This window comes from Ruditapes philippinarum, unplaced genomic scaffold (genome assembly GCF_026571515.1).
Source record: "Ruditapes philippinarum isolate M1 unplaced genomic scaffold, ASM2657151v2 ctg669_1_1_1_1, whole genome shotgun sequence".
Taxonomy (NCBI): Eukaryota; Metazoa; Mollusca; class Bivalvia; order Venerida; family Veneridae; genus Ruditapes; species Ruditapes philippinarum.
The window spans coordinates 346,003-370,229 of record NW_026859351.1 but is presented as its reverse complement, the minus strand read 5'-3'; the positions used below and the strand labels follow the sequence as shown (position 1 = coordinate 370,229).

Sequence of the window (24,227 nt, the reverse complement as noted above, 5' to 3'; positions counted from 1 at the left end):
AAATATCAAGTACACCAAGTGACCAAAAAGAAAAAAAACAGTGCAAGAATGCAAAAATCAGCCGATAAAAAACGCACAAAGAAAGATCCAAAGTTTTCTGTGTCGGCATTTGATATCCAGGCTATTTTGAAAACACCACTCGGTTTAATTGGTGATCTTCGTTACAAAACAAAACTGTGTTGTTGCAATTTGTCATTCTATGAACTGGGAAATGGTAACGGGACTTGTTATCTGTTGGATGAGACACATGGGGAAACCAGGCTCGTGCAAAGTAGGAACTTTTGTGTACTTGTATGTAACCTCTGTTGCCAGTAAGACATCTGGTATTGAAGAAGTGACATTATATAGTAATGCATGTGGAGGACAGAATTGCAATCAGTTTGTTGCAAGTTGCTTAGTTCACTGTGTCCAAGATATACCTCACATCAATGGTAAAACCACACATTTCTTGAAATTGGCCATTCATTAATGGAATGCAAATTCCATACATGCATCTATCAAGCCTGCAAAAAGCCTTACAATAGTTCATGTTCCATCGCAGTGGGAAACAGTTATATCATAAGCACGCCGGAAGCAACCATATATTGTCGTTCTAATAAAATACAATGACAAACTAGATTACAAGTTGTACAAAGAACAAAACTTTGGCTCAATGAAAATCGATATTGATGGTGAACGTGTTAATTGGCTAAATATATATAAAATACATGGTTGATTTAGGGATGGATAAGGCTTATCCGGTGAGCTAGAAAGTGTATCTTGGCGAGCTTTAGCAAGCCAAGATTCACTTTCGCAGTGAACCGGATAAACCTTCTCCAGTCCGACATCAACCATGTATTTGTTTTATCCTGCTTTTAATAATGTTTTTAGAACAATTAAATGGTTTCATTCTTCTTTTTCCCCGATAAAATAACATCTATATGTAGTTTTGTTTTGCTGCTTAACATGTGACGTTTTCATATGACGTAATGACTGGAGATAGATAAAGACAAAAATACAGTATTGTTGTGAGCTATGGTTTTGTAGTTAGTGAGTTCAAGGCAGTTAGGTTAATGCAGAAGAAGAACAGAAGCAAAGAAAAGTCTCTTAAGGCTCCACGAAAGGCTTATACAGAGAAGCTTCCAATATCTGCTGCAAAAGCTGATTTGATGTCACTTGTTGCCTCTGGAACAATTCCGAAGGAGTGCGAATCATACTATGAGTCATTGCCATGCAGCAAATCTATAAAAGACAAACTTTCAGTGCCTTCTGTTAGTGAGAGTGAAGAAGATGAGTGGAGGTCATAGAATAATTTATGACAAACATTCACATTTTGTGACATGAAACAGTAGTCTTTATTACTTAACTATGATATGGGTCACTAATATCCTTAATTGCTGATGTCTGGGGTCTGTTTGACTTCAGTTCGATTATATGCCAGAGAACATTCAAAATAAATGAAATTTGTAAACTTAGATTTTAGTGCGTATTTTCGTAAACTTTTTAGTTATTAATTTATTTTTGTAGAATCTAAATATTGCGCAGGTACATATTTCATATTTCTATGAATGAAAAGTGTTAATTTTGTGTACGAGTATTAATTTGCATTGTGTTAATTACATTTATACGTAAGGTTCTTCAAAGTAACGACATAATTGATAAATTTGCAACAGTAACAATTACTGCAACATCTAAATTTTTCAGAGGAACAAGGCTATATAACTGCACTTATAACCTTTTACCACAGTTTATCTCTAACTTTTATTGCTAAACCTTCAGAAGTAAAAGGTCGTAAGTGCAGTTATTACCTTTTACCGCTCAAACTTGTAGTCTTGACAGGATCTAAGTACATTTATTACCTTTTACTTCTGTAAAATGATATTATTTTGATCTTAGAACTTTAAAACAAACTATAATTACAGTGTTTTATCAGCACCAAGCAATGTCAACTAAACAAAATATGATCTAATGTAGTCAACAAATATGGGAGAATCAAAATTGTTATAACAATATTACGGAAAATAAAGTTGTATTAAAAAAATATGTTTTTTGCGTTTTTCTCGAAATCTTGAAAATGGCAGTTATTACCTTTTACCTTTGAACCCTCGATATAATGTAGTCAACAAATATGGGAGAATCAAAATTGTTATAACAATATTACGGAAAATAAAGTTGTATTAAAAAAATATGTTTTTTGCGTTTTTCTCGAAATCTTGAAAATGGCAGTTATTACCTTTTACCTTTGAACCCTCGATATGGGGTTCAACCCCCATGTAAATGTTTGAACGCAAAATTTTTGTTGATACAAAATGTTAATTTAACAAAAATTTATTTCTTTTAAACTTTACAATAAAATACATTTTGGAAAAAAGATTAGTATGTACACATGTACGTACGATGTCATTTTTATGGGACTCTATGCAAATATATACCGTAAACCATCGTCGGATACCCACGATTGATAAACATGTCACATAACATGCACTGATGAATGTTAATGGTTCGGCCGTGGGTATCCGACGATGACTATAAACATGTTCCTCTGAAATGAAATAAATTTGATATGTCCTATATCATGTCCAAGGCAATGCATGTAGAGAGTATAATTAATTACTAAAAACGTTAAATCTGAGCTTTCATAAGTCATTTAATCTAAGCTCGGTAATTTACATATTGTTTTTAAGTATGCTTGCCAGGGACAAAGGAAGGTTGTGGTCACGGAGGGTGTGGCTCTTGCACTGTCATGATATCCAGGTATGACGTCATCAGGAAAGCAATCCAGTATCCTTTATTCTGTTCGTGTTATACTGTTGTAACGTTCTTGAAAATATCTTTATATCTTTAGAAGTATTTAGTTACATTTATGATTTATTTCCTTGACGGAAAACAATTCACTACGCGGTAAACGCTTGCTTATTTCCGGTCTGTGCTGCACATGGCCTAGCTGTGACCACGGTGGAGGGCATAGGAAACCCAGCAACAGGACTACATGCCATTCAGGTACTTCGTTAACATGAAAAGGAATATCTATTTATAAATATAATTTTATATCTAGGTCAATGAAAAATATTTTGTCACACTTCATTAAATGTCACATGCGAATCATTGTTAATTTCAATACTTTCAATTTAGACATTATTGTGTTTCATATGTAGTTGCCCCTATGAAATGTTTTGGACTACAATATATAATAATTTCAAAACATTAAATTATGTAGAATCTACATGCATATAATATAATATAATATAATATAATATAATATAATATAATGATAATATAATATAATATAATATAATATAATATAATTTAATATATATGATATGATATGATATTATATGATATGATATGATATGGTACATTATGGTATGGTATGGTATGGTATGATAGGATAGGATAGGATATAGTGCAGTGCAGTACAGTACAGTGCAGTGCAGTGCAGTACAGTACAGTACAGTACAGTACACTACACTACAATACAATACAATACAATACAATACAATACACAGTACACTTCACACTACACTACACTACAATACACTACAATACAATACAATACAATACAATACACAGTACACTTCACACTACACTACACTACACTACACTACACTACACTACACTACACTACACTACAATACAATATAATATATAAATGTGATTAAGATAAAGCAAATCTAAAATACAACTTTGAAATATTTACAGCGAAGGCTGATTGAATCACATGGTTTACAATGTGGTTTCTGTACTCCGGGTTTCGTCATGTCAGCGTTTGCTCTACAAAGGAACTTTCCAAACCCAACACGTCATCAAATTGAACGTGCTATAGAGGGTAAGTTTAAGGCCCATTATGACCTACAATTGTTTTTATTTTTAATTTTCTCAAAAGGTTTTTTTTTTTTTTTTTTTGGTGTCCTGTTATAGATTCCAAAACGTTACTCATTGGCCAGTTACCTTTCTGCTGCTTTCTGGAAATTAGTACAGTTATAGAGATTAAGTATTTGATATGGAAGTCAAAATATGTACTAAATTGTTTACATTTTGCTACTTTTATGACAAATTGTTTTACATTCAGAGCTTCTTTTCTCAGGTAATAAACATCTTGCATGCTCAAAAAAATATTTGATTTTAAAAAAACATTTTAAAACTCAAGCTTGTCCTTTATGAAGAAGGTTTAAAAAATTTATTCGTTTCCGATGCATAATGTGCCTTTAAAGGGAGACACGTTTCTTCTTATTGAATTTTCCATTCATTATTCTGTAAATGTCCTCAAAATGAATACATTAGGCAGACACAGGGACAAAGCTTTTGTCCTTTGTCCTTAAAAAGAATAAAATGGTGGTTTCCTAACTTGACCTACGTTGGTCAGGTTAGAGCGTTAAAATTTCGCAATAGTTGTCACAGTAAAAACTGGAAACGTTAGAAACGTTAAATAACATGTCAAATGAATGCCTTACGGAAAGAGTTTCTAAAAAAGCTTTTCAAGCTTCCTACTCAATCCGTATTATCTATTATTTGTCAATTATCATATGTAAATGTAATACTTATAAATAAAATATTGTTAAACCTATATGAATGCCTTAGACTTGGTTCAATCATACAATATCCACAGTATCTGTTATTGTAACTTCAAGGGTTTGTTAAAGTCACATGGCTTATTTTAAAACTACTCAGTGATTGAGTCGGCGTCTAAATTAAATTCAACGTATATAGATATATTTACGCTTCAAACCCAAAATATATAGAATTTATACAGAAATTTATGCTTGGACTTCAAATAATGCCATTTTAGCGTGATGTGAGTACATAAGATCATTTTAATATTTTTGTCATTAATTTGCCTGAGTATCATAATTATTGTTTTATGACTATGAGCAGAAATCATGTCCATAAGGGGACTCATATTTTACGGTTATATGTGTTTTTTATAATATGGTTACAACCCCTTAAACATAAATCGACCAGGGGGCTCAGTTGGTAATCCGCTGATTAATGATCCTTTAAGATGCTGGATTATGTATTTGTGCATTTCAGGGAACTTGTGCAGATGTACCGGATATAGATCTATTGTTGATGCCTTGTTTGGCTCAAGTGAGGTAAGAAGTTAAATTAAACCATAGTCTTTTTACCCGTGCATACCGATGATTCATAAATGCCATGTACAAATGAGCCGTGTCATGACAAAACCAACATAGTGGGTTTGCGACCAGCATTGATCCAGACCAGCATGCGCATCCGTGCAGTCTGATCAGGATCCATGCTGTTCGCTTACCAACCCTATTACAAGTAGAGAAACAGACAGCGAACAGCATGAATCCTGATCAGACTGCGTGGATGCGCAGGCTGGTCTGGATCCATGCTGGTCGCAAACCCATTATGTTGGTTTTGTCATGGCGCAGCTCAAATAGAAAAAAATGCATTCTTTTATCAGATAAAAACTGACAATTAAACTAAGATACTTATAACACCCCGTGCTTAAAATACGTCAGCTAATGTGGTTAAGCTATCACTTGAAATGGTTGTTTTTACCAGAGGAAAAAAAAGAAAAAAGGTGATCCCTCTGGAGCCAAAAAAATATATAAATAAATACATACAAATTAAACGAAAAGAAAAAAATGAAATATATGGAATTTTCAGGAATTTTGTCCGAATGGAGACGCATGTTGCAGGAAGAAGCCGGCAGTTATTCAAACATCGGTATTGTATAATAATCATTTTATATAATACTTACCTAACTGATGTGTGTCTGTGTTTTTGATTGTATAAGTTGAAGGTGGGGATGGTGACACCGTAAAAGAAATACCCCCCCCCCCCCGTGTTATAATAAAAATATGAAGAAATGAAAAATAAACATAAAATGAACGAAAATTATTAATTACAATATTTACGTAATTGATTTATTATTCTAATGTACATCTATATAGTGCTTATACAAATAAAAATGTAAAATAATAAAATGTTAAAATTAGTATATAATGAATGTTTCCTGTTACAGATTGCAGACAAACTTGGTGATGACTCACAAGTTGCTATATTTCCGCCCGAGTTGCAGGTAATACTATACAACGATGGTAGACATAAAATATAAATGATGATAGTATATTACTGTATTAAATTGATTTAAAATGTTATACATGTATATTATGCAAATTTAAGCAAAGATAATGCCACCTTTGTAAAATAAAAAAAAATAAATGCTATTTTGAGACTCTCCGTTGATATAAATTACATGTATGTAGGAAAGAAATCTTACTAAGCCGAATATATCTTAAATGAATTTATTTTGATTTCTTCAGCTAAATTGTGAAAAGTATTTTAACAATCAAGTAAAGTTTACCGACGGTGACATGACATGGATAAGGCCTGCTTCCCTGAATGAATTGCTCGTGCTGAAGCAGAAATACCCACAAGCGCCAATAATAATGGGGAATATGACAACAGGTGTTGTACAATAGTATCAAGATAATAAGTTAAATAGCTTACAGAATGATTAGAAAGCGTCCATTTTCTTTTCTTAAAATCTATTGATTGGATGTGCTCTTTACCTACTTTTCGTAGGCGCACGAGATTTGTCCAAATTGACGCGATTTAAATTTAGAAATTTTTTTTTTAATTTAATATTTCTCATCTGACAAAAAAGTGTCAAATACAAATTATATTTCTTGCATATCAGACTAGCGTTTCCGTTAGTTTTACCCATGCCGGAAATTTCATCTGGCATGGGGGGTTCCAGATGAGTCGCGTGCTGTACAATGGCACGATAAAGATGACGTCATTTTACCGTTATGAATGATTTTGTAATTCATACGCTGTTGAATGAAAGTAGTTACGGTTGAAATAATATAAATTTTCATTGAAAATAAAGATAAAGAATTTAAAATATAATGGAATATGGTAGAATATGCAAGAAAAAATATCTGACATATGTTTGCGGTTCGGATCGGAATATCCGTCCCTCGGTCACCCGCCCATGGGCGGTAACTCGGCAAGCCTCGTTACCGGCCAATGGGCGGGTCACCTCGGGACGGATATTCGGATCCGAACCGCAAAATATGACAGATATCTTTAGTCTACCTGACATGTACAGATGTAAGATATAATGCTTCAGGTAGTTTAATCTCGTGTAAGATTCTATATACATGTAGAATTTAATTTTATCTTTAAATATAACTGATTATGATTACGTTTTATAAGCCTTTTTTCAAGAGGAATAAAAGTACTTTTCATTATATTAAGTATTCTTGTTTTATTAAATCTATAGTGATATAAATAGGTATTTTGAGTACTTTTAGGTAGTTTCATAGCCAATGGAACCTACGATGAAGGGCGTATCTTGATTTATGGAGGGAGTGTCCAGGAGTTGAAAAACATTACCACATATGATGACGGCATCTCAGTAGGCGGAGCTTGTACAATTTCAGAATTCTCTAAATTCCTGGATGATATAAGTAAACGTTCAAATGGTAAATTTATTTTATAATATACATTTATAGCATGTTGGTAATGTTACACTTTTAATAGGTTTTTTTTTTTGTTTTTTTTTTTGTTTATATGAATGAAATGAAAAAATTATTTGTTTAAATCCCTTTACGCTTTTGGTGAAAATAAAAACGACTAATTTAAAAGTCCAAATTTTAATTAGAAAAATGTCCCCATTTAGGGAACAAACAAAAATATATTTTTCCCATGAGGGTACCCTTTATTTACAAAAAAACTTTCCCTATTTTTTTAAAAAAAGAATTTTTTTATATATAAGGGAATACGCACTTTCTTTCCATGTAAAAGTGAGGAAAAAATTACCTGTATAGTTTTTTACAATTCCATCCATTTTTTTAATTGTAACCTTTTTTTATTTTTTTCCCAAAATAAAGAATATTAATTTTGAGGCCCATTTTAAACATTTTTGTCACGTCGGTTGACAGATTGGAATTTTTGGTAAGTTTATATAGTTTTTCCCTTAAAAAACCCTGAATTAAAACGCTGTTATCCCGTATCTTATATAAAATTTGATCAAGAATTTTCACAGGTTTTTTATAATTTTAAAAAATATGCATGATATAAAAGAACTTATCAGAGGATTAATCATAGAACTATAGAACTTTTCATAGAACATAGAACTATAAAAATTATCATAGAACTATAAAAAATATCATAGAACAATAAAAGTTATCATTGAACTATCAAAATTATCATAGAACTATAAAAATTATCATGAATTTTATAAAAATACCATAGAACTACTGAATATATCATAAACAAAAAAGATATCATAGAAATAAACTAGCTGAATTTATCACAGAACGTGTCATGTTTTTCATCGTAAAACTATAGAAATTATCAAAGTATTCATCAAAAGACTTATCATAGAACTATAAAATTGATCATAGAACTATAGAAGTTATCATAAAATGATGTGATCACAGAACTATAGAAATAACCATAGAACTAAAGAAGTGATCATATAACTCTAAAAGTGATCACATAACTATAGAAAATGATCAACAAATTATAGAAGTGATTACAGAACTATAGAAGTGATCACAGAAAGAACTAAAAAGAGATCATAAAACTATAAAAGTGATCAAAGAACTATAGAAGTGATCTTAGAACTAAAGAAGTGATCATAGAACTATAAAAATGATCAAAGAACTATAGAAGTGATCTTAGAACTATAGAAGTGATCATAGAGCTATAAAAGTGATTAGAGAACTATCGAAATGATCATAGAACTATAGAAGTGATCATAATACATGTATTATAGAAGTGATTATTGAACTTAAGAAGTGATCATAGAATAAAGGAAATGTGCACATAACTATAGATGTGATCACAGAACTATAGAAGTGATCATAGAAGTGATCATAATACATGTATTATAGAAGTGAACATTGAATTTAAGAAGTGATCATAGAATAAAGGAAATGATCACATAGCTATAGATGTGATCACAGAACTATATAAGTGATCATAGAACTATAGGAGTGATCATAATACATGTATTATAGAAGTGAACATTGAATTTAAGAAGTGATCATAGAATAAAGGAAATGTGCACATAACTATAGATGTGATCACAGGACTATAGAAGTGATCATAGAACTATAGAAGTGATCATAATACATGTATTATAGAAGTGATCATTGAACTTAAGAAGTGATCATAGAATAAAGGAAATGTGCACATAACTATAGATGTGATCACAGGACTATAGAAGTGATCATAGAACTATAGAAGTGATCATAATACATGTATTATAGAAGTGATCATTGAACTTAAGAAGTGATCATAGAATAAAGGAAATGTGCACATAGCTATAGATGTGATCACAGGACTATAGAAGTGATCATAGAAATAAAGAAGTGACCATCAAATTGATCAAATTATTAAACACGTATGAGCAATATGCTAATAATAATTAATTATCTGTACTTATTAATATTACTTTATGTGATTATATGAAGAAATTATATGATATAATAATAATTTTCTGTCTTTTTTGATGTTACAGACGATTGCAGGAAGCATAATGTGTGACAATTCTACGTCTGATACACAGACGTTGTTTAAAGCTTTGAATGTTGCTGTAACAGTAGCTTCAGGTTATGTATATCTTTATTTATAATTGATTAATGATAATCTAAAAGTGTACATTTCCTAGATTTATACTTGATCCGTTTGTAATGCATTTTTGATTACCTCAAACGTGATACATAAATTCATATTAAAAAGTTGATTTACTATACAGAATAAGTAAAAGATGAATGAAACTTGAGCATTTCAGCTTCAGAGTTGAACTTAACAAGTTTATCCAGACTAATTTTCCTTGATACTTCTTATGATAACCGAATAAATTTTAAAGGCCATTTGTGCATGGTCAAACTTTAATGTTTAATGGATTTTAATTCAATCGAGAATTCTGAACAACTGAAATTGACTGAGCATGAATTAACATAAATTGATATCTTAAATGAAATGTCGTTGATGTAGAGTTTAATATTGTTTTAGTATTTAATGTTTTCACTTGTAATCTTGAGAATCTCCATGGCAGGGCGATTAAGGTCGCTGAGTGCAAATCACATGCCTGTCACCGATGTGGGTTCGAATCCCGTCAGAGACTTTGAATTCTTTCATGTGAGGAAGCTGTCCAGCTAGCGAACGGAACGTCAATGATTCTACTCGGGTCTCCGTTCATGCCTAAAGTAATGCTCAAAGGGGCATCTGAGTTTTTTTTGCCGGAATGTCGCTATCTGACCTTTACAGAATCAGTGTTGCTTAAAATTCCGGAAATAATGAAAATAATTCTTATACTTCACCAAAACATTGTTCATAGTGTAAAGTATCAAGTTATTATTCATTGTCGAGTACAATAGCGATTCTAATGGACATGGCTGTAATGAAGCACTAGCTGTGTACTCGTGCGATAGAAGCCTGTATTGCACTCCTCAATGTAAACTAATTTTATAACATTGGATCACATGGTGCAAACGCTTTAAGCTCATTGGTTATAATTTATATGTTAAATAATGTAAAGACCTCAATTATATTTGTTTACCATTTGAAATTGATAAACGTAGTGTAGGTAAACATTTTACTTTTCTGAGACCATAGTTGCAGAATGGTTAGGTTGCGGACTGTGAAATCACTTGTACTAGATCAGCTGTGGGTACTTATCCCGCCATGGACTTTAATATAACCGACACTGGACTCGTGCATTGCTGCGGTCCAAGTTGAGTTTGAATACAAAATTTTTAGGATTGTTATGTTTGTCTTATTCTTTGTTGTTTCTGAACTGTACTACTTATTTTCTAGTTGAAGGAGTTAGAACTGGATCAATCTTAGACATAGAAATTCAAAGCCATGAAATTATTCAATCGGTCAGGGTGCCTTTCTGCACGCAGGTACATTTACTCTAAAGCATTTCATTTTTCTCAACACATGCAAAAATCACGCAATTTTTGGTTATTTAGTATAAAAGCAAAAAAATGAAACTCTTTAATTATATGTTAAACGATAATTGTGTATTGTTTCAGACAAATTTAGAAGTTATATACCTTTCAAGTCAAGTTTACATATACATGCATTACTTTAAAGTAATGTTTAATCATTCCCTATTCAAAACTATTTTTCCGTATAATAGGGCGAATTTAGCGCATTTTACAAGCTTTCTGGCAGACGGACATTTTCTGTTGCCACGATAAATTCCGGAGTTTTGGCGAAGCTTAACGAACAGAAAGGAGTCGAAGACCTCAGGTTAGTAAGAAACTATTCTAGTATACAACATCTACAAGGTAAATTGTTTAGGCGTGATAAACATACTAAAAATAATAACATTTAATCCTAAATAAATGAATATTTTTTTCCTTTAAATTATCACTTCAGACATGCTTTTTAAATTTTTGCCTGTATCATTTTCTTTAATACAATTTCAGGCTTTGCTTTGGTGGCATTGGAAAAAACACTGTGATCTTAAAAGAAGCTCAGAAAATAGCAGAAAATAGGTTTGTAGTTTCTTATATGTAGCTTAACTAAAAATTTCATTTTCATGCGTGTTTACAGATGTTTTTATGTGAAATAAATTTATTTGACAGACAAGAAATATTATACTAAAGCATACAGAAGACATAAAATAATGAAATGTGCTCATAAATTATCATTATTATTTTAAAAAGAAGATTGAATATATAATTAAGGCCAAAAATATATAAAGACAATCCTCGAATAAAGAACTTGTTGATAAGAACACGTTCACAACTTCATTGATAAATGATTTGATTAGTCTCTGAATAAAGACACTCGGTCAAGACCATGTTGGTCTCTCTTTTGGATGGTCTTTATTCCAAGTTTGACTGTATACTCAAGTCTTATCAACATAATAGGTGTACTGTAGATATGATTTTAAATGGTACTTTTGTTGATGATTAATGATTTTCTTTATCAGAGTCTTGGGACAAAGTTTATAACGAATGATGTTGTTAGGTTTTTATCTGTAGACATTGGGAAATCAATGAGAAAAGGATTTAGTTATAAGTGTCAGTTGCTACAGCCCTGTTTGGTTTAAATTTTCACAAGTATGCGTGAATTACAGGTACGTATACTATCATTCAGCATTTGTGAAAGACTGCTACCCATTTTAAAGAAATTACAATACAGTATTATTAGATTTAAATAATTTTTAAAAACGCGATCGATCTTTTTAGCGTTTACGAAGAAGATAAAATACGAATAAATACATAATTATTATCATGTAATTGTTTAAGAGAATAAGGAATATCGCATGTTAAGCGCCATCGTTGTAGCATCGCTATGAAACCGCAAATGTCACATCATGCATTTTGTAAAGACTACCATTGTGTTACTCTTACATGACATGAACACACTCTTGTAACAGATAAATACTGAGTGTGTTTCACACAAAAACTTATTTATTTACAAGTTAATGACAAGAACACAAAGATATAAAGATATTTAATTCGTATTTATATTGAAATAGCTCTGTAAAGCTGATTCAAGTTTGACAGATCCAGTGTCACTGCCACCTTATCACAGCAGGCAGGTGTTTGGTGATTGCACTGATACCGGTCAATCTGAAGACAATGCTCTTGGTCGAACTGTTCCGAATATTCATTCAGAACCAGCTGTTTCAGGGGAAGCAACTTACGTAGACGATATACCTAAATTACAAGGTAAAACTTTTGTAGAAAAATGTTGCTGAAAAATAAACAATCAAAGAAAGTAACAAGGAGAATGCACGAGTTAGAATTACGTCAGCCATGGGCTTTTTAAAAATACCTGTACGATATATCTCCATGTAACCCTTAGTACTATAACAATATTGCCAAATAAATGATCAAGGTCCTTTAAATTTCAGTGTTTAACAAAAATATTTAAGCGTATGCATGTAATAAAAAGATACACGTCATAAATTAAAACATTCGATTAGAGAGTTACAAACAAGACTTCTTTTCTGATCAAATCTATGATAATAAGTATCTGATATAACATAGTTTATATTTCAGACGAGCTATTTCTGGCACTAGTATTAAGTAGCAAAGCTCATGCTAAAATTAGAAAAGTGGATACTAGTAAGGCGTTATCAATACCCGGCGTGAAAGACTTTATAGATCACAATGACATTCCTGGTCAGAAAACATGGGGATCCGTGGTACAGGACCAAGAGTTATTCTCATCTGGAGAGGTGTTGCGTTTCAGACAACTTTTTTTTTAAAGCTTATGATCTAAATATCATCGTTTTGAAATATGTTTAGGAAAAACAAATCTGTTTAGTTTTGAAAATGCTGAAAAACTACATGTATTTATAAAATAGCAATATTTGGTTTAATTTTGCTCAAACTGGTGAATTTTAAGATGATTAAATGCCTATGTATGCCTGGATATTTTGATTAGTAGTTTTTGATAAAGTATGAATTCATTAACCATAGTCCCCAGCTTATTCGTATAATTGGCTTGGCGTCAAATGACAAAAGATATTTTCAAAGTAAACTGAAAATAATTGTGACGCTCGTTATATATGCTTCTCATGATGATGATGATTATGATGATGATGACGATGATGATGCTGCTGCTGATGATGATGATGATAATGATGAGTAGAATAATATTGATGATTTTAAGACATTGTTCACTGACTATGCGATATTTTTACAGGTTATATGTTTTGGTCAAATTATTGGTGGGATTATTGCCGAAGATCGTGAAACTGCACAAAGAGCTGCGGATATGGTTTCAATTGAATACGAAGAATTGACGCCAATTCTTACAATTGAGGTTTCTTTATTAAAAAAGTCTTCTTAAAATCAAACTCGCTTATACTGTCTTCGTGATATACACCATATAGTTAAAACAGTGAAAATGCTAGGAAATTTAATAAAGGAAGCTAATTATATAAAAAATGAATATAAGGAACTTGCAGATCCTCAATATTTTCTTCAACTTGCATGATACTGACTTATTTTCTTTTGAAATTTGCGTGCAGTTCTTTTCTCGGTGATTATGTTTTACATTTCATGAAGGAAATGAGTTTTTCACAACTTTGATGAAAACAGATACGTTATATTATTGAATAAACTCAAGTATTCAATTGTAGGATGCCATAAAGGAGAATTCATATTACGGCGAAATTGATCCATTCATAGATGGTGATGTAAATCGTGGTATGGGTAAATCTCACCATGTAATTGAAGGAGAATATAGAACCGGTATTCAGGTAAGTGTTTAGGAAACAGTACCTTTTTATGGTTCTATGATTTTTTTCGTAGAAAAGAATGTCTTATCAAGATGTCCAAAGACTTATTTAGTATCAACTTTGTTTGGGTCTACAACTTTTATAAACCACTTCCTGAACAATTTTTTTCTCCAATTCATGTTGAATTTTTTTTAAGTCTTACAAACAAAATTCGTACAATATCGACTATAAATAAGATAATACAACTGTCGTGACGCTGTTAAAGACACAAACCTAACTCGGGACGATAACACGAAATTAGATGATGCAGAACAAAATTTCAATATAACTGATACCGAATACATGCGTATTCATTATAAAATGTTTTCTAACTATTTTTCATTGTTCCTGCTTAACCTATTATGACAGAAAATTGTCTGACGGGTGATATAAGTACTGAGTGTCACGTTACACCAGAAGTAATATTTTTGTAGGAGCATTTCTATATGGAACCCCAAGCCGCTCTTGCAGTACCAAGAGAAAGCCAGGAGATGGAAATAAATGTCACTTGTCATGGACTCCAAGCTCTTCAAGTTGGTGTTTCAAAAGTACTTGATATTCCTCTACACAAAATAACGTGCAGAGTGAAAAGACTTGGTTAGTTAAATTATAGTTCATGGGGTTATATACAAATAAACACAGCTACGAAATAACGTGAACTATTTTGACACCTTTGATCACATTCAGCTAATGAAGTCCACCTGTAACTTCTCTATGATCCCTCTATGCTCTCCTATACATGTACATACAAGTACGGAAGCCCATTGAGGCCGTTTTGAGATAGAAGTTAGAACTTAGATGTTAGATCTTAGAACTTAGATCTTAGAACTTAGGTCTGAGCTCTTAAAACTTAGAGGTTCCATAAAGGCGGGAAAACGCCATATTTACTGCAAGATAGACAAGAAGATGTAAGTAAGATAAACTTTTTATTATAATTCTTTAATTCTTTTTTTATTTAGAGAATTGCAGAGAAATAGCTAGAACGTTAAAGATTAAATGATGATATATTATAATAAAAAAACAAACAATTTCAATGGGAGACAAAGTCGAACAAGCTATCTACAACAAGCAAGGGCAATTAACTCCATAAGTAACTATTTTTAGTCAGTTTTAGCTATTCTAAGCGAACCTGGCTACCAAAAAATCTTCGATGGCGGACACAAGCTTTGAAAACTGATATATCTGTTGCCTGTATTTATGTAATTCCCCAACTATCACAATGTGAAACGCTATTTAAATTGTGTATTAATAGTTTTATAATAATTAAAAAATGTCTGTTTTTCTAATGTGTATTAAAATAATTTGATTATTTTTCCCTATTGCAGATATTCCTTTTTCCGGACGACGAAATTGTTTCTACATGGGCATGGATGTTTGGAATTGGCTGTTATAAACAGTATGTAGTGTTGTGATCATGGATTTAGCTGTCATTCTCAGATGGGGCGCATTAACAGCATAGAACTGATTAAGAACTACTTATCATAGTTTATTTTACAATAATATTAAACTAATACTGAAAGTAAACAAAATTATCCAACGCAAAACAATTACACAAAGAACGATGGAAGGGACCCCATTATTGTAGTAATCCAGAGGAGTACCAGTGTGTAGGTATATATCGATGTAGCACAAACTGCTGACAGACTACCGGTTTTGCAATGTGTAGAGATTCTGTGATGAGGCTATTGCTACAAAGCGATCCCAAATGAACTAATAGCCGCAAAGCCCCGATCATCTCGGCGAAGATATGTCTCAAAAGGTCTTTACTTTGTGTGGCATGTAAATGGTTACGATAAGTTAAAGCTGTGTGGATTCTGCATCCACGAAGCGATCGACGGGTACAGTCGGCACATTTTATGTCTCGAAGTAACAAACAGCAATAACTCGCCCGCATTGATAACACCATATTGCCTTGACACATTTAACTAATTAGGCATTTTACAAAACTGTATATCTAAGTTCTTAGTTCATCGTTCTGGTTTAATTTCAAGTTCATGTGCATATATGTTTTGAATATAACTGACGGATTAAGAAACGCTTTATTTTTTAAACTATTAACAAAACGTTAAAAAATAAGTATTTTGTCCATTCGATTTTTTTACGAATATTTGATGTAGACCTACAGATATCATTGATCTTTACAAAAAAAATTGTTGTGACAGAGCTGAAGTATTAATGGTTTCTGAAGTTTGCACGCTATTGATATGTGCTTGTCGAGACTGTGATATTCTTTTTTGTGATAAATGAGATAAGTGCCTTGTTTCATGTTTTGTAGTTTATTGTTACTTGAATTAAGTTTTATGTATGATTACTGTTACATGAATAAAGTTTTATGTATGATAACGGAGTTATGTATCCTTCTTTTACCTCTTTCAGAACAGATTTTTTTAAATTTAATAACTAAGTTGTAATGTCTTAGTTCTAATAACTAAGTTCTAAGAACTAAGTTCTAATGTCTAAGTTCTAATGTCTAAGTTCTAAGAACTAATTTCTAATGTCTAAGTTCTAATGTCTTAGTTCTAAGAACTAATTTCTAATGTCTAAGTTTAATGTCTAAGTTCTAAGAATAATTTCTAATGTCTAAGTTCTAAGATAGTTGGACATGTTTAGGCTACTTTGTAGGTCTTCACTGCCACGGTCCCCTCTGGACCACCTGTTTGAAGCCTTATATTTCGATCGATCGGAGACAGTGTCTCAGCTTTGTTATAACTCGATTTTGTCTGTACCGCATTGTTATAACTGTTGGCCCCGTCATAACTAGTCTAAAAAGGCATGCGCAAGTGCAGATGTATCGTGTGAAAATCAGTTGAAATGGTTTTTCTGATGCTGACTTCTTTTGAACAAAAAGGCCGACACACACACACGCACGCACAAAATCAATAAACGTACTGCAGTAATAAACCAAAGAATACGTTTGCAAACTGTTTTGCCTCATCACTCAATTTAAGGCAACATGCAACTAATAGCCACAATAATTGCCATGAGGTTTTTATAAAATCGCTATGGATTCTTTCATTATTTTTAGCACGCTTTATATCTAGTATTATAGCTTTAGGCAAGTTTATACAACAATTGCTTGATAAGCCATCATTCGGTACCCTGCAATTTGACAACCATAAAACTTAGATTATATTGTTTGTTTGTTTCTATTCAGTAATGAAATCTCCATGTGAATATACTGCAGGCCGATTTGAAGCCAAAGAACAAGTCACGCCATCAATCATTTGTGCAGAATAATGCACTTTTGTCACCTTAGGAAATTGTAGCAAATGGCATTTTATTTCAATACTTTTAATATACATATGTATCATGGTAACCCAAATCAGTATTAAAACACTGATAATGTCATCAAATATTAATACAGAAGTGCACTTCGTTAAGATTAAGGCAATGGTTTATCTTTTATTTGAGTAGCCACTGTGATCTTGACTTGTAGAAATGGAAACACGGAAGAATTCACAGCTAATAAAAAGTGAACATAAATGAAATTTTAAATGTAGAATAGACACACAATTTGATCGGACCATTTATTGAAGCTCTGACTACACCAGGCGTTCCACATAAACAGTAATCTTGAAACAGTTCAATATGTTTTTCAAAAAGATCCAGGCATCATTAACCCAAAAGGATAATATTGGGGGTCTAAAATCACATAAATCTATGTTAGAATATAATATATAATCAATGATATATTAATATAATAATTAATAAATAATATGATTTCTTATTAATATTTATGAATGCAAACACGAAACCCAATTACATGTTCATTGTAAGTCATTGTAAATGCTCCACAGTCATCTGTAAAAAATTCAAGGTACAATGTTAAACGATTCGTTTAATGGCTTCAAAGGCTTTCTGTTATTCGACGACACCACTCGAACAAGTTTCTCGGTTTCGTTTTAATGAGGCCGTGTAAGTGATCCACAGCGTTCTGGCACATCCTGTATGTCTTCTTGTTCAACACGATGACCACAGTTATGCCCACCATAAGATTCCAGGTACAAAATACATTGTATCAGGTCTTCCGAAAGGTATTTCAAAAACTCTTTGGATTTATCTTTACATGTATAGTTCTGCTTGGATCTAATCCATTCTAATCGAAACTTTTTCAACCATGTTACGCTTTCTGTGCCGTTATATTTGAGAATTTTCAGTTCTCTAATGTGTCTGGGTAGTATGACGTTTTCACTGCCGGTGAGTTTGTCGCTGTTTGATACTGTTTGAGCCATAAATGAGTCGACTGTACAGATCGCTCCGAGGATGCAAAAATCAACATGATTTAACTTTGTTCATAACCATTTGCATGCCACACAAAGTTGATCGGTTTCTAGTCTTGTTAAATGCGCCCCCTTGGTAATGACAGCTAATATGTGATTACAACACTTTGTTACTGGTGTAATAAACAGCCAAATCTCCAAACTAAATACTAAATTTAGAAACCATTTTTTTCATCGTCGGAAAAGGGATGAAGAAGATTCTGAATAGGATAAATAATCAAATTATTTTAATACACATTAGAGAAACCGACATTTTTTAATTATCATAAAACTAACAGATACACAATTTAAATAATGTTTTTAAATTTTATAATTGATAATTACATAAATATAGGCAAACAAGTTCATCGCATGTGCCCTCATCGTAGATTTTTTGGTAGCCAGGTTCGGCTAAAATAACTAGAATTGGCTAAATATCCACTTATGGAGTTTGTACCAGCCTGTTGAAGATAGCTTCGTCGACCTTTGCTCCCATTGAAATTGATTTCTTTTTTTACCCGGTTCTTATTTATAATATAATAATCACTTAATTCTTTTAATATATAACGTTCTAGCTATAACTCTGCAATTCTTTAAATTAAAAAAAAATTAAAGAGCTAATCTCACTTACATCTTCTTGTCCATTTTGCAGTAAATATGGCGTGTTCCCGCCAATTTGGAACCTCTAAGTTCTAAGAGCTAAGACCTAAGTTCTAAGATATATGCTCTAAGATCTAACATCTAACTTCTAACTTCTATCTCAAAACGGCCTCAACGGGCTTCCGTATACAAGTAATTAAAATACAAGTATAATTATTCATTCATGTATTAATGTTACCACACTTCGAACGCTCCGCCTATATGACTGAAATACTGTTGGAAAAAGGCGTAAAATGAAACAAACAAACAAACAAACAAACTTCGAACGCTAATGAATTTTTCATTTATATTTGCCTTCGAACTGTTAGCTTAAATTTTTTGCAAAGAAACAGATATTGTGAAAATAAACACAGGTTTTGTTGTGAGTGTTAAAGTGTCTATAAATGTCATTACGAATTAAAATCTTTCAACTTCAATTAGTCATTTTCCAATCAGTTTCTTACTCATGTTGTGTCAAGAGTATAGCTAGAACCCACAAAGCCAGTGTTTAAAATTCGTTTGCTCTTTATAAGACTCATTGATATTTATCCAGGTGGTAGTTTTGGTGGTAAAGACGCACAGGCAATGAACGTTGCTGGCCCAGCAGCCGTGGCCGCATATAAGTAAGATGCCTTTTTTACTTTTCAAATTGAAATTCTTTCTTGATGTTAGCAAAAAATCAGGTGCTCAGAGCAGGTTTTCGAGAAATCAATTTGATTTTTGCCCATTCAAAGGCTACTTCAGTATAGTGATTTTAATAAAGACAATTTAGTATTTGTGTGAGGCGGTTAGCAGTGCATCACACACCGAGGGGAATTTTTCACTTAATGTAATTGCAGCGTTCCAAAGCGTTGTCAAGCTAAAAGATGCAATTGCTTCGATACTAAAATTTTTTTGTCATCCAAAAAAGTAATTGTAGTATTACATGAAGTTGATTAACCATCAAGTAACTTGAAAGACTTTCCTTGCTCTTTTGCATTTATTTAATCCATATCTTTATATCCTTGTTTGTGGTCTTTGTACTTTGCATAACAAGACTTTCTAAGTCTTAATGCGTTATAAAAATACGACTGATTTATTCATTTGAATTTGAATCCGGATTTTTACTTTAAATTTCATAATTACAGATGTTAGTTCACTCCATAGGGGTTTACTGAGTGAAAACTAGATCAAGAAATATGATCATGCTTTTAAAGCCAAATATTTCAATGAAAGGTGTTTAGTAAATCGTTTTAAAGCATTTTTTCAATGGCAAGCGTTAAGTAAAATTTTCAAAATTGAGTTGTGAAAATGAGATATTGTATGAAATAACTTGATAGTTTAGTCATTTCATTAAACCTCTGATCACGTTTGGTATTTTAGAAAGTACCTGACCTGGCCAATCAATGGTTTAATGAAATAACTGATTTTACATCGCAAATTAATTTCAACCTTTTGTTGATTTTTTTTATCAGTTTAATAAGTAAGAATGACAAGTGTATGTGTTTGATGCCAATGTTTTGTTAGAAAAACCTGCAACTTTTACTCTGTAGTTTTTAGTTTTTTGTAGTCTTTCAGTTTTTACTCTGTATACAATCATCCTTGGATAATTGCAATGTTATTTTTACTTGAAGATGCAAATGTTACAACTTACATTATTTATTGTAGAACTAAAAAACCAGTCCGTTGCACGCTACCCCGGAAAACGGATATGCTAGTGAAAGGAAAGAGGCATCCCTTTCTTGCCAAATATAAGGTAATATTTTCTTATACATCAGACAGACAGACAGACAGACACAGGCATACATGCATGGTACAAACGATCTGTATAAATATAGTACATGTAATACATATGTTTTTGAGGTCAGTTGTAAAGAATGCTTTTTGAACTGCCACTGTTGATTCTGATTCCTGGAACTTACTAGTACTTGTGTCATTTGAGGAAACATGATCGTGACCACATTAAATTTCAATCCTCTTATTGAGAGCGATACACCTCTGCTCTTCCTGAAGAATAGTCGACAAATGACTGTTGAGATGGAAATATGATTATAGTGAATTTATAATGTATTAAAATTAAATACTTGATGATGATATAGAAAGTAAGAAGCTTTTTCTTTGGGAATGAGTTTAGAACAGTTTTGCGGAAACAAATCAGTTGTCTGTTTATCATGCTTTTCTCATGTTCAAAATATGTATTGTTATGTCTCGTGCCGCCATAATACTATGTGTATTGGCGATAAACATTGTATACATATTAAAGCCAAATAAACATTGAAATTGAATTGTTTATGTTTTGATCACTTTACATTATGATTTCATATTGTTATTTTTTTTCTTTGAACTCTATACGCTTTTACGTTTTTAGTTAATTAAGTATCATGTTATCTTTTAGGTTGGCTTTGACGGAGATGGTAAAATATTGGCAATAGACTTAAAACTATACATGAATGCTGGGCATTCTAATGACTACTCTGTCCTGGTAATTCTTTTTGATAGAAATCTTGGAAATCTGTGAAAAAGTTTTTGATATAATGAATTGAAATTATTTATTCGATGTAAAGTTCTCGTGAATAGAACTCTTCCTATTGAATAATCATCATCTTCGCGTATATATATTATAAATAACTCAGATGAATATGGATTTTATATTGTCTGATGATACATGTGCACGCTTATAATAATACCATCTTAAAACAATTCTTAAAGTATTTCGGCATTTTTTAATCACGCATGTCAGTTTGTATTCCAGTCACGGTTGGAATTTCTTATGCATAAGCATCTTTCGGCGCATAAAAATGTTCGTTAGAGTGTAGTTGATTGTAAAGCTGAAAATGCTCACTAGCACTATGCAGTTTTATTATTGGTTATCGTATTTAGAGGAAATAGCTATAATTCAGATAATGATATTACAAGAAATAATTTCCACATTGAAATTTTACTAGATCATGGAATTCACCACAACTGTATTTGAATCCGGATACAAGGTGAAGGATATACGAGTTCAGGGATATGTCTGTAAAACAAATGTCCCCTCCAACACCGCCTTCAGAGCTACAGGACATCCACAGGGTGCACTTATCATGGAAGATATCATATTCCAAGTGGCGAACCGTCTCAACATTTCATCTGATAAAGTAAATATCTTTAAAATAATAAAAAAGACGCTCTCGACCTTTGGAAAAAGGTTAACGTTTTACATCAGTATATAGAGTGAGGCAGACTCTTTATTGTGGATACATGTCTCACTTTTATATCTCACCTATTGTTGACATTCCTTCAAATCCAAAAAGAATGCTCCAAGGTCAAAGTATTGGTAATCCTTTAAACATATTTTAGCAGACTGAGTGTGAACTTTAGGTTTACTGCTCGGATTTCAAACATCGAATTACATACCTCTCCCTCTCACCATACTTGAATAGCATATCACTAGCAAAAGACTAGCTAATAAGGGAAGGTATATGAGTTTATTTAGGTACGTTTCATGATTCATGAAGGAGGGGGGGACGGCGTGCGTCTTCTTGAATGGATACACTGATATAAAATTGTGTTTAGTATTCTTAACGTTTATGAACACATAATCTAGGAATATCAAAATAAACAAGAACCGGTTGAACCGGGTGATGCTCCCCGAGAAGGTTCTGGACACAGGAAAGTATATAAAAAAATGAACAAAGGGCAATAACTCCAAAATTAGACCAGGTTTTGTTTAGGTTCTTGAACGTTGAGTTCTATCCAATGCTACCTACAAAGTTTCGTGTTGATTATCTTTATGTTTTAAGTAAATGTTCCAGGTAAAAGTCAAAAGTAAAAATAAACAAGGGCAATTACTTCAAAATAAGGCAAGGAAGAGTATGATATCTTAGCCACTGCACTTCCACCAATGAGACATATCTATCTTACAAAGTTTAATGTTGATATCTTTATAATTTTAGAGTAATGTCCCAGACAAAGTTCAAAGTGTCAAAAATGAACAAAGGGAATAACTCCAAAAGTAGGCAAAGACAGTGTTACAGTTTTCTTGTGCACTTGCAAACTTAGATCAATGAGATCTATCTACCTACAAAGTTTCATGTTGATATCTTCTTATAATTAGAAATATGTCCGGAAAAGTTAAACGTGTAAAAAACAAAGGGGGATAATTCAAAAAATTAGGCAAGTGGAGTTTACGGTTCTTGTGCACTGCACACCTACTCAATGAGATCCTATCTACCTACAAAGTTTCATGTTGATTACTCTTTATACTTTTTAGAGTTATGTCCCGGACAAAGTTCAAAGTGTAAAATAAAGCAAGGGGGGATATTCAAAATTAGCCAAGGCAGAGTTACGGTTCTTGTGCACTGCAACCTACTTCAGTGAGATCTATCATACGCTACAAAGTTTCATGTTGATACCTCTTATACTTTTTAGAGTTTATGTCCGGACAAATTTCAAATGTGTAAAATAAACAAAGGGGATAATTCAAAAATTAGGCAAGGCAGAGTTACGGTTCTTGGTGCACTTGCACACTACTCAATGAGATCTATCTACTACAAAGTTTCATGTTGAATACTCTTATACTTTTAGAGTTATGTCAACGGAACAAAGTTCAAAGTGTAAAAATAAACAAAGGGGGATAATTCAAAATTAGGCAAGGCAGAGTTACGGTTTTGTGCACTGCACACCTACTTAATGAGATCTATCTACCTACAAAGTTTCATGTTGATACCTCTTGTTGTTTCAAAGTTATGTCCCGGACAAGAAAAGGGGACGGACGGACGGACGGAAAGACGGACGGACGGACGGACAAGGCGGCGACTATATGCTCCCCCGAAATTTTTCGGGGAGCATAAATAAAAAATAAACACACCACATATAGCGATAAAAAGAAATTTATTGTAATAAGCAACTAAACCTAATATAAAATATGTTAGCCAAATGTTTTCCACAGGTTCGGGAAGTTAATCTGTACAAAACGGGAGATGTTACAACATTCGGAATGGTCCTCAAGAACTGTACATTAGAAGAGATGTGGAGAAAATGCCAGCAAGAGAGTAAATATGAAGAAAGATTGAAATGTATTCAACAATATAACAAGTAAGCATTTTAAGACGGGCGTTTATTACAGAAACAGTCTGACATTGGTGCAGAACGCG

At 32.4% G+C, this 24,227-nt stretch overlaps 1 protein-coding gene across 1 annotated transcript in view; it reads left to right on the top strand.

Annotated features, from left to right (window-relative positions):
- Positions 1-211: 211 nt before the first annotated feature.
- LOC132756187 (xanthine dehydrogenase-like) overlaps positions 212-24,227 on the top strand; it is a 31,903-nt gene continuing 7,887 nt past the window's right edge. The window contains exons 1-20 of the mRNA XM_060747193.1: positions 212-431; positions 2,664-2,761; positions 2,872-2,979; positions 3,679-3,805; positions 5,008-5,069; positions 5,611-5,670; positions 5,969-6,025; positions 6,270-6,414; positions 7,266-7,447; positions 9,482-9,577; positions 12,464-12,656; positions 12,990-13,168; positions 13,639-13,758; positions 14,078-14,197; positions 14,650-14,812; positions 19,667-19,736; positions 20,761-20,848; positions 21,488-21,574; positions 22,038-22,229; positions 24,023-24,168. Coding sequence (XP_060603176.1) covers positions 212-431; positions 2,664-2,761; positions 2,872-2,979; positions 3,679-3,805; positions 5,008-5,069; positions 5,611-5,670; positions 5,969-6,025; positions 6,270-6,414; positions 7,266-7,447; positions 9,482-9,577; positions 12,464-12,656; positions 12,990-13,168; positions 13,639-13,758; positions 14,078-14,197; positions 14,650-14,812; positions 19,667-19,736; positions 20,761-20,848; positions 21,488-21,574; positions 22,038-22,229; positions 24,023-24,168 — 2,513 coding nt within the window. The remainder of the gene's footprint in view (positions 432-2,663; positions 2,762-2,871; positions 2,980-3,678; positions 3,806-5,007; positions 5,070-5,610; positions 5,671-5,968; positions 6,026-6,269; positions 6,415-7,265; positions 7,448-9,481; positions 9,578-12,463; positions 12,657-12,989; positions 13,169-13,638; positions 13,759-14,077; positions 14,198-14,649; positions 14,813-19,666; positions 19,737-20,760; positions 20,849-21,487; positions 21,575-22,037; positions 22,230-24,022; positions 24,169-24,227) is intronic.